At 31.4% G+C, this 11,149-nt stretch overlaps 1 protein-coding gene across 1 annotated transcript; it reads right to left on the bottom strand.

The window, feature by feature from the left end:
* Positions 1-6,583: 6,583 nt before the first annotated feature.
* On the bottom strand, positions 6,584-7,886 carry LOC105966683 (xyloglucan endotransglucosylase protein 7). Its single transcript, XM_012991273.2, has 3 exons — positions 7,532-7,886; positions 7,236-7,429; positions 6,584-7,123 (listed from the first exon to the last, which is right to left on the bottom strand). Exons 1-3 carry the CDS (start codon positions 7,814-7,816, stop codon positions 6,733-6,735), a joined length of 870 nt encoding a protein of 289 aa, XP_012846727.2. The 5' UTR covers positions 7,817-7,886; the 3' UTR covers positions 6,584-6,732.
* Positions 7,887-11,149: the final 3,263 nt, after the last annotated feature.

Genomic DNA, 11,149 nt, shown 5'->3' with positions numbered 1-11,149 from the left:
TTTCAATCTATCTTCAATAGTTAATGAGTTAAATTCTTCTTTGAGAAAATTGACCTGACAATTTTTAAAATCAATTTGATCTGGGATAGAGTTAAGAACCTTATGAATAGGTTTAGTGATAAACTTAAAAGAAATAGGCTTACCATTATAAGTACCTGTAATTCCTCTTTCGTCAATAAATGTAAGAGGATAAATCTTATAAAGAAATGGAAGGCCAATAATCATTTGACTAGTAATATCCTCAGCAATAAGAAAGTCATTAGCAATACAACAACCTTCGATACAAACATAAGCATTCTTAAGCTTATAGTTAATTTTTAATGATCACCTCCTGCGTGAGAAAGAGAATGTGTAGTTTTTTCAAAAAACTTGGTGGGAATTTTTCCCATTTGAATAACACTTAGGTCAGCTCCACTATCAATCATAGCAATGAAGTCTTCCTTGTAAGAATTATTAATAAGGAGAGAAATCTTCGTATACCATTTTTGAGAAATAATAATATTAATGGTAGATAAATGATTTTTATCTAAATTGTCAAACTCATCGGGGTTAATAAACTGAGACTGAGCTATAAAAGTTTCCTTCTCTTTGCCTTTCTCAACAATAGAAAGACGCGTCGACAATTCAGAATTATTCTTTTGAAGAATCTTAATATCATTTTTAAGATTATAAATCTCTTGACTCAAATCATTGATAGTGATAGGACTATTCTTGATATTCCTGAGTCTAAGAAGGTTATCTAATTCTCCCATATTGTAAAAATTATTATCAATTTTACTAGAGAGACTGGTGCTAGTATTACTAGGTGAGGGACTAGAGTCTTGTAACTGGTCAATGACCTTATCTCTTAAACTAGGATCCTTAATCTGTTTAAGAAAGTCAAGAATATTATTATTAGTTAACACATTAATATTCAGGTCTTGGAACTGACTCATGAGTTTATAATATTCATCTTCAACAGGATTATCTGTATCTTTGATGCAATTAAGACAGGGTTTACCAAGAGCACAATTCTTACAATCATCAATCTTATTAGAAATATCATCGGAAAAATCCGATTCTTTAGAGGAATCAGATTTATTAGAATATGTATCATCCCCAGAATTCATGACAATTTTATAAAGGGTTTCCTTTAAATCGTCATCAATATCAAGACTTTTAATCTTATCTTTAGCATAACATTGATTAGCATAATGACCTGTTCTACCACATTTTCTGCAAACAATTTTGCTAAGAAAATTACTATCCCTTTTATAGGACTTCTTTCTGTGATAGCGATCTCTTCCCTTGTCGTTATCTTGCTTATCTTTAGAATGGTTAATATGTTTATTATTATCATAATGTCTTCTTCTTTTCCTATAATTAGGTTTATGATTAAATTCTCTTTTAGTCTTATGAGAATGTGTTTTGCCAGGATTGTCTAGGCCAAACTGGTCACAGAAATGACCTAACTGTTTTCTTTCTAACAGATTATCCTTACGGATCTGATTTCTTAATTTGATTTCATTACAAAGACTTAATCCTTCTTGAATACAAGTACTAACGATTTGGCCAAAAGTATAAGCCTCATATGCAATATGATCTGAGTCTTTTCTAAGGACTTTTTTGATCCTTTCAGCAAACAAGTAAGGAAGACCATCAACAAACTTGTTTTTCCAAATATCCTGATTACAGTCAGGAATATCAAAAATACGTGATAGAAAAGTATCTTTGTACCATCTAAAATCGATAAGAGTTTTACACTTCATATTTAAAAGAAGAGTTTTGGTGTTTTCAGATTTATTAGTAAATCTACCAGTAAAATGTTCGAGAATGGTAAGAACAAGAGAGTAAACCGCATTAGGTTTAGTTTCACCATCTTCAATTTTAATAGAAGAGAAAATTTCTTGTTTATTTAAATTATTTAAGTAATTATCCCACCAACCTTTAAGCTGGCCAGTAAAACCAACAGTAATAGCTTGAGCTGTTCGTAAATCATTGTTACCACTAATTCTGCAAGCAGAACTATACATAAGCATACGATGGCATTGAGTAAAAATATGTTTATCACTACCGCCATCAATATTCCATTCATAGATGCTTTTTCCCGAATAGGAAGTATTGAAGAAGTTTTCTTGTTCTTCATGAAGAACATCCATAGGAGTTGGTCTATTATAATAGAATTTAGAAAGATTGGGCTTATCAGCCCATCTCATTTTGTTAATACTATCTGTATTGTCATATTTTGTAGAGCTGGTTTCAGGACTTTCTTCAAAATCACTATTTAAAGTAGAAATATTTAATTTACTGAATTTACTAGAAATGATTTTTTCAAAATCAGAAACAGAAGGTTCAATTTTGAAATTGTCTAATTCAACAGGAGACTGTATAGAAGAGGCAGTCTTAACTATGGTACTTTTATCAAGTAAATCAGACTTAGTCTGAGTCTTAGTTTGGGATAAAATTTTGTCAATTTTATCATGTAAAGATATAATTTCCTCACCTATAATCGAAAGATAAAGATAGCAAAAATTATTTTGCTCAATCATTAAATTGATATGTTTAACCGTAACTTGTAGAACATCATTTTCAATAATTTTAGAAAATGGAAGAAAATTAAAAACTCTACCATTTTTTTCAATTTGAAAAGGAACATGAGGAGGGTGGACAGATTTCTGTATTTCACCAGAGATGATTTTAAAATCTCTTTCAATAACCAAAACATGATTAATGTAAAAGGTTTTTATGAACCAAGGAACATAATAGGTAACTTCATTATGATGAGTGCATAATTAATAAAAACTGTTAACAAAGTAATTTAAACTGGTTTTTGAAAAGGATTTAAAATACCAAATTCTAAAATCATCCCATTTGGGATTATAAAATTCATCATTAATCTGAGCTCTTACCGAAGAACCCTTAGAGAAATCAAGAAAGGTTTTAAAATCCATTTAAATCTTAAAATTACAATCCGAAATTGTTTCGGGATCAATCTCATCTTTATGAATGATGTTATTTTCAATAATAATGATTCTTTCATAATTGATATTTTTAAATGTATCTTCTCTATAAGCAGAAGTAGAAGCTCTAGAGGTACAAGGTAGATCTACCTCATAATCTAAAGGAGAGATGAAGGAGTGGCTGGATTTAGATCCGTAATAAGAAGTCGAATGTCTTCGTAAATTATTAAAACCAATATTAATGATTCCATCATTACTTTGAGTGATGTGTTGAAAGTTGCTATTAATAACAGGGATCTTTGGAGTAGATTGTTCTAAAATCCAATTTTCAGGAAAAATAATTTCTTCCCATTTAATAGATCTCCTTGTAGTAACGTTCGATTTACTAAAATTTGTTTCAATTAAGATAGTTTCATTATTATCTTTCTCAATTCTTTTACACATAGGATTAAGTGTAAATAAAGGTTTATAATATATACGATAGCAAATACACATAATTTCAGTACCAGGTATGTAATTATAACCATGAGTTTTAACATTTAATGTTAATGATTCAAGAATATTACTATCTGATAAGGATAGGGATAAATTAGGATAGGCATCAAAATAGACCGGTCCTACAGCTAAGCTAGACTCAATAATTCCCATAAGGGATTGTTTCCAGTTAAGATTTCTACCATCTCTAAGAGTAGCGAGGAAACTTTCTGGTAATCCGTTCAAAGTAAGTGGCCTAAAGGCAACTTGAACACAACCAATATGTAAGAATTTATGAGTTCTTTTAAAAGGTAAAATATCATTTTTACTAGGTAATTTAATAACCATTTCAGAATCATGAAGAGGTATAGAAGATTCAGTGGTTTTAACAATTTGTTTGAAACCTAATTTTTCAAAAGTACCAAGTTTATAAACCATATTAGGTTTAATAATTGGGATAGTCCATCTATTTAATAAATCAAGATTTTCAGGAACATCATATTCCTGGGTCATACTATTTTTAACAGTATCATGATTCTTGAAAATATTCATCATCAATGGAAATGCATTAAATCACGACTTAAGAACAAAACATACATATATATATATATATATATATATATATATATATATATATATATATATATATATATATATATATATATATATATATATATATATATATATATATATATATATATATATATATATATATATATATATATATATGTATGTATATATATATATATATATATATATATATATATATATTTCATAATATTTATATTTTTGTATATAATATATCATACATTATATATTTCGGAAATAAAATCGGATCGGAAATCGGAATTTTCAATAATTTTATAAGTAATTCCAATTCCGTTCAAAAAACAATCGGAAAAATCGGAAATCGAAATATCGAAAATCGAAATGAAAAAATGGGTTCCAAATTCGGATTTCGGATCGGAATTGACGGAATTCGGAAATTCCGTTCCAATTTCCACCCCTAAGCGTGGGTGTTAAACATGTGTGGACCTATACATGTATATATAAATGTGTGTAAAACGTGTATGGATCTATAAATGAATAATATTATATAACTCGTTGAAGTTCAACAAAAATAGTATAGAACAAATATAGTATTAATAGTTTGATTTTATTCAAACTACAGATAAAAACACTCACTGGTACTAACTTATGGCATTGTAGAAAATATGCAATCTCATTTTTAATTAAATAAAAAAAATGCCATAAATTTTAAAATATAAAATATATAAGAATTCATTAAACTTAATATATATATATATATATATATATATATATAATTTAGCTAAAAAATATAGACTTTCTGAATCAAATCAATGTAAAAACATTTAATAAATAATAAGATGATTTTGTGAAGAACTTTTTCAGAAAGACAGTGATATCATAGTCAAGTATATTTGCTTAAAAGACACTTTGATATTAGTAAATAAATTTATATTTACCTTTGCATTAGTATTCTTGATCTTCTACTTTGACAAACACATCTTGGACATCGATCAAATATACAATTTCACAGTACGTAGTTCTCAATATTTGAGTTCCTGCAAAACTCCATACAATTAGAAGTTACATATATCCATGCTTATTAAAAAAATTGCATCACAACAAGAAATAAATTCCTATCAATATATCCAAGAGAATTCAATCAGATAAATGCGATTATATAGTTGCAAGGTAAAGCATTCGAAAACATAAGCCTTCAGACCTTGTTCTCTCTAATCCTAGAGCGAGGTTTTGGGGATGTTAACAAACTCCTCAAATAAACATTTTCATATTTATGGACTGAAGCAAGAAGAATAGCAGCAGTTTTGGATTGTTGGTCTTCCAACTCAGCTATTATTGAATATTAATTATTAAATATTACTCATTAATCAACATTACAATGTGACACACACGTTGATGTTCAATGAATAAAAATGATAAAATTAAGGATAATTAATATTACTTTGTTGTCCCTTTAATCTTACCTATTAAAAGGATATTTTTGTCCAAACAAAAAAGGGAAGAAACCACTAACTACATTCATCCTTTTATAAGTAGTATAGATTGACCGCTGATCACTTAGAAATTACTAAACTATCCCTGCAAAATTTTTAATAATATTTCAATTTTAAATAAATAAAATGCATAAAATAATATAATTAAAAAAACCGAAAAAAAAGAAAAATGAACAAAAAATTTATCACCCACAGGGCCGTCATCTCATCGCATCATCTTCCTCCCCCAACCCAATTCTTCCACCTAGCCCTCCACCGCCGCACCACCACTGCCAACACACCTGCCGCCCCACCTCAAACAACTACTTCAAAATGTTTTTAATTTCAAATCCACCATTAGAGAGACAGAGAAGGGACGGGCAATTCTTCCAATTCCCATCTGCCAATTCTTCAATGTGAAGTGCCTTCATCTTCCGGCAGGTTTCGATGGAAAAAACAATTATTTTGTTTTTCCTTCTTTTGCAAACGGGCTGGAATTATGAAGAGAGGGGCGAGCTGGAATTTTTGTCCTTTTTTATATTTTGCAAAGGAGCAGATCTCAAGTAGATGGAGAAGGAAGATGATTAGGTTTTAAGGAATTATGAAAATTGCAATTTGGTCCTATGCAATTTGGAGAGAGGCCTTTCCTGAAATTGTTAGGGATTGAATCGAAAATTCTACAAACTTCATTTTGGGCATGTGAAAAATCCTGGATAAATTTGTAATTTTCGATAATGTTGAGTTAGGGGTATTTGGGTCTTTTTAGGTCAAAAATCAAACTCCCAGTCGCGTAAACGGCGAGTGTATTGCAAATACAGCACGCAGGGTCCTTTTTGGCTTTGACTAATTTCCACAGGGAGTTTTGTGCTAATTTTTTTAACACAATTGTTTTTTCAGCAATTCGAGATTACATAGTTTTTTGCAAAAAACCCTCTAATTTCTAGATGTAAATAGTAATCAATATGAAATTAGTAATCTTTATTAGAAGTAATTGATCTTTATTAGATGTAATTGGTACAGACTAAAGATGTAGGCCTAATGGAAAATTAACTAACCCTACACAAGAAATATTCAACTACCTGAACAAGTAATAATGATATAATAGCACGCATAAATTCAAACAAGGGTACTAATCGTGAAGAAAGAAAGTCAGAAACAAACAGCAAATATGTATTAAAAATAAATGCAACATCACATTTCATTCATTGGTAGCAAAAAAGGAAAAAAAGTATTAAGGAAATAATATTCAACATATATATATGAATCGAATCAGAAAAAAGAGAGTTGAAGCTTGATCATCAAAACCTCGGGAGATTGCATTCCGTAGGAAGCCCCATAGGAAACCTCTTAAAATCAGTGCAGTAATCGTAGATCATATAATTTTGTTGAACCCATCGTATAGCGTTGGTTCCATTGGCATCTAACCCCTGTGTTTGCCATGGCCGGCTAATTCCGTCATTGCATGAATTGGTCATTCCATTAATCATACACGCGTCTGCGTTGTAATACCGGTAAGTGGCGGTGAAAGGGGCCAATGCCCAGTTTGTCTTCACCCGACCCCCTTGTGTTGCCCAATCATCGGCATTCCACAAACTGGCGTACACCTTCATTGGCTGGCTTGTCGGGTATGAAACTCCGTTTGCTATGTAGTTTGTGAAAACCCTAATTGGAATGTTGTCCACCATGTAGCTGCGTGCGTGCATGCATCAAAAGGAGTTAATATTATAATATATATATATATGTGTGTGTGTGTGTTTTGCCGTAAATTAAAAATTGATATTGCCCGCAATGCGCGGCTTACATGATGCGTTGGGAGTTCCAAATAATGGTGTAAGTGTGGAAATCAATGGTGGGATCGAACCAGAGTTTGAATTGTTGTTCTCGGTTGCCTAGTCCTTGTGCAAATACATTTGTGTGCACAGTGTACGGCTGCCCCGAAGAATTCCCCAAGAACTCGAAATCAATCTCGTCATGCGCTGTTCCTTGTGATGACAACTGATAGATGCACATAATCACACACATCAATGTATATAGAAAGTATGATCATTAAAAGTGCATGCATATGCATATACATATAGAAAGAAAATATGATCTTACGAAAAATGTGGTGACGGTGCCGGCAGAGTCTCCAGGGATAAGCTTGAGCTGAACATCAAACCTTCCATACAAGAACTGATAGTTGGATTCGAAACCTGCGCCGGAAGTATTGTCGAGGGACAATGTTAGAGTTTGGCCCCCATTTAAAATCTGACCCCGGGGCCCGCCCCAAGTTATAGTCACATCTTGATAGAAATTGCCTGCTGAAGATGCAGCCAATAGGTAGGCCATCATTACAAATACCTTGAGCATTTCTCCATTAACCCTAATCACAGAAGAATCCATGATCAGAATTCTTCCTTTAGGTAATTAGAGGAATTACAAGGTAAAATAGAATGTTTGAAGAATATTGGTTATTAGAAAAGGTATATATAGAGTTTAGAGAGAGAAACTGAACCATGGGTGTGGGTCATAGTTGACATTATATTCTCGAAAGAAATAATTATTAGAAATGTGTGAGGGAGGGAGGGCGATACATACAACTGCAAACAGCTGGAGGCCTGTCTAGATCAATTCTATTATATAATTAATATATGTATGTGTATGTGTATATAGATTGTAGGGGGCGGTGATCATGTTGATAATATTGGTGGAGAGGAAAACCACGTTTTCAGTTGAATGATTTTGTATCTAAATTTTGCCAATTGGAATAGGTTCCATTATAATATTTTTCAATTTGGCGAACTTTCAACAGAATTTTGTGAGACCAATAAATTTAAAAAAAAAAACAACAAGAAAATATTATAAATAAACATTATCAAAGAAGACAAGTCATACATCTATACGTAAGACCTAAATATATATTGCATTTGCACAAGCCTGGACTAGTATGCTTTAATTTAATGTCCAAGATGGTACGATAAAACAATCTACTTCAATTAATATAACACATTTTTATTTTATTTTCTTTACTTCATTTTTTCTTCTTTCTTATTTCCTCGATATATTTAGTATATCGAATACTAATTTAATAATTTATTGGTGAATGTCATCATGTCTGACATGCTTCTTACATTTTGTTTTTGTTTATTTTCTGTATTGGAAGGAATCAAATAATTATTAGATCATGGCACGTCAAACGTCCTTGCTACAAGTTAGTTTCTCATTTGTTGTTATAGACGACGTGCTTTCGTTTTGTTTTTGCCTACTTTAATTTCGATTGGGTTCCATCCATAGATTCAATTTAAATCATCGGGAGATTGTTTTCTAGTTGCTTTAATTGCTATGAATTGATTTAGGAGAATTGTGAGATAAATCATTAAAATACTGTAATTGTTATATTAAATTTTAGTCGATGATTTATGCCAATAATTAGAATAATGGTCTTTCCCTATCAAAACTAGTATTTAGTGTATGCGATTTCAACCAAAAAAATTGACCCCTTCAAGGAGAAGGTCAATAACTTTCATTAAACTGCAATTGTAAAATCAAAACAAAAAAAGTTATTTTAATGTAAAACAAAATAAAGTTGAAGAAACATCAAAACACCCAACAATCAACAAACACTATATGATCGAGAGATAGAGAGAGAGGCCATATCTGCTAAATTCTACGAATTTTAGACCAAACCGCCAATGACTCCTCACCCCAAGCGCCTTCTACCAAAACAGTAGCCGCCACTAACCACCCAAGGTTCCGCGCTCAAAAATGAAAAAAATTATAGAAACAAAATTTACAATAAAAAAATGAATTTTTTTTTCCAAAAATATAGATCTCGATAAGAGGAATCCAACGGTGGGTAATCCGTCAAATTCCGACTGCCGAAACACAAATTACTCATCCGAAAAGACCCACCGTTGTCGAAATATGTCCCGACTAAAAAATAATTGCAGAAACAGATCAAGAACTCCAAATTGAATGAAATCACCACCAAAATAAGGAGTTCGACGACAGGAATCCAACGGTAGTTAAACCATCGAATTTCGACTACCGGAGAGAGAGTTATGACTCCGGGAAGCAACATCACCTGTTAGAGACCTTGAGGGGCGGGATTTCGATATGAGAGTTGAGAGAGGAAGATAGAAACCGATATATATTGGCTAGAGTTTAAAACAAATTTAAAAGAGTATTATGGGTACTTCAAATCTGCCGAGGGGGGTATGTCAAATTATTATCCAAATAGAGGGGGTTTGCACTAGGGTGTAAACAACATGGTGGTTAGTTATATATATTTTTAATATGAGGGGACCCCAAAATAGTCTCATATATATATATATATATATATATATATATATATATATATATATATATATATGGAACCGGAACTGGTCTGAGTGGCCTGGTAGGCGGGTGGAATGGGAAAGGGGTGGGTTGGGCTTATCTGAAACAGAAATATGTAGGGCCATTTGGAAATTTATGTTTTTGTGGGTATATTTGAAATGAAAGTTAAATGGTGGGTCTATTTGTAGGGGTATTGGATTTCTATGTCTATTTCAAACTCGCCCTTTTTATTATTCTACATTTAGGTGGTATAACTCTTTTAACAATAAACTCATCCCTTTAACATGTATTACAAAAAAGACAAATTTAATGTGTATGATAAAATTATACCCAACTGATACGTACCCCGTAGAACTTGTTACGAGAACCAATACCTTACGCCGAAGCAAGATCGAAACATCCAAAAAAACAAGGAATCAAATTGGCGGAAGCAAGAAATAATAACCCCATAGTTATGAAGAGTTAGAAACCATTATTATCTAGGTGAAATATAATATTTACCCTGTGGGTATAAAGAACCATAAAACAATATTATGGCGCAAAGAATTATTAAAAGAATCCACTTGTATAATTCCGAAAATGCTGTAGAACAACCAATTAGAATTGATCTCTCAAACATTAAAATTTGTTCATGAAAATAAGCTAAATTGGCAACCTATTTATAAGATCTAAAATGACTCATTTTTTCACAAGGAAAATGACTCCTACGTAAACTATAATACGAAAACTTGTAATTAAGCTAATTCTAACCATAAAAGAACTCTAAAATAATAAAACATAATAAATTCTAAATTAAAAATGTAATTAAGTAAAATATAAAGCCCAAATATCAATTCGACGACACGAACACTCTTCATAACTCGAGTAGACACTTGGTTGTGCACGTGTGTTGACTTTAAGCTCGATTTCTGACCTCTTCCACTCCGAATCTCTCTCCGGTTAAAACAAAAAAGTTATAAAACTTTAAGTTGGTTTTCCATAGAATTTTCAAAGTGATCGGACATTCGGTGAGAGCTTTATGATCAGAATGGAAAAACTGCCGTAGATAGGCGAGAATTTCGGATGCATGGAATTCCACTAGTCCAACGAATTCCCTCTTTATTTTCTTCCAATCCTTCAGCCAAGAACTTTTCAAACAACTCACTTGTACTGATTATTGTCAATTTCAACACGAACGGCTCCATTGATTCTACTCGCTTTCTCTTCTTCCAATTCTTCATCTTTGAGCTTGTCAGAATTATATCATACTCTCCCTTTTTAAAAGGATTCGTCCTCGAATCCAAACAAATATCAAAAGGAGTATAAATAAAAAATAAAACAAATACTTTAGTAAAAGATAGAATGTAATTTTATTTATCATTTTTTTAATATATTATTTAAAAATATAATCAACATTAA

This window comes from Erythranthe guttata, chromosome 13 (genome assembly GCF_056151865.1).
Source record: "Erythranthe guttata isolate IM_541 chromosome 13, IM_541, whole genome shotgun sequence".
In the NCBI taxonomy this organism is placed as follows: Eukaryota; Viridiplantae; Streptophyta; class Magnoliopsida; order Lamiales; family Phrymaceae; genus Erythranthe; species Erythranthe guttata.
Note: the sequence above shows the minus strand (reverse complement) of the source record. Positions and strands in the feature narration are given on the sequence as shown.

Bases quoted from the DNA above. Each gene is read 5' to 3' on its own strand.
- LOC105966683 (XM_012991273.2), bottom strand. From the start codon at position 7,816: ATGGATTCTTCTGTGATTAGGGTTAATGGAGAAATGCTCAAGGTATTT. The intron at 7,430-7,531 runs GTAAGATCATAT...TGCATCTATCAG, and splicing joins GCACCGTCACCACATTTTTC to TTGTCATCACAAGGAACAGC. The intron at 7,124-7,235 runs GTAAGCCGCGCA...GCACGCACGCAG, and splicing joins TGGAACTCCCAACGCATCAT to CTACATGGTGGACAACATTC.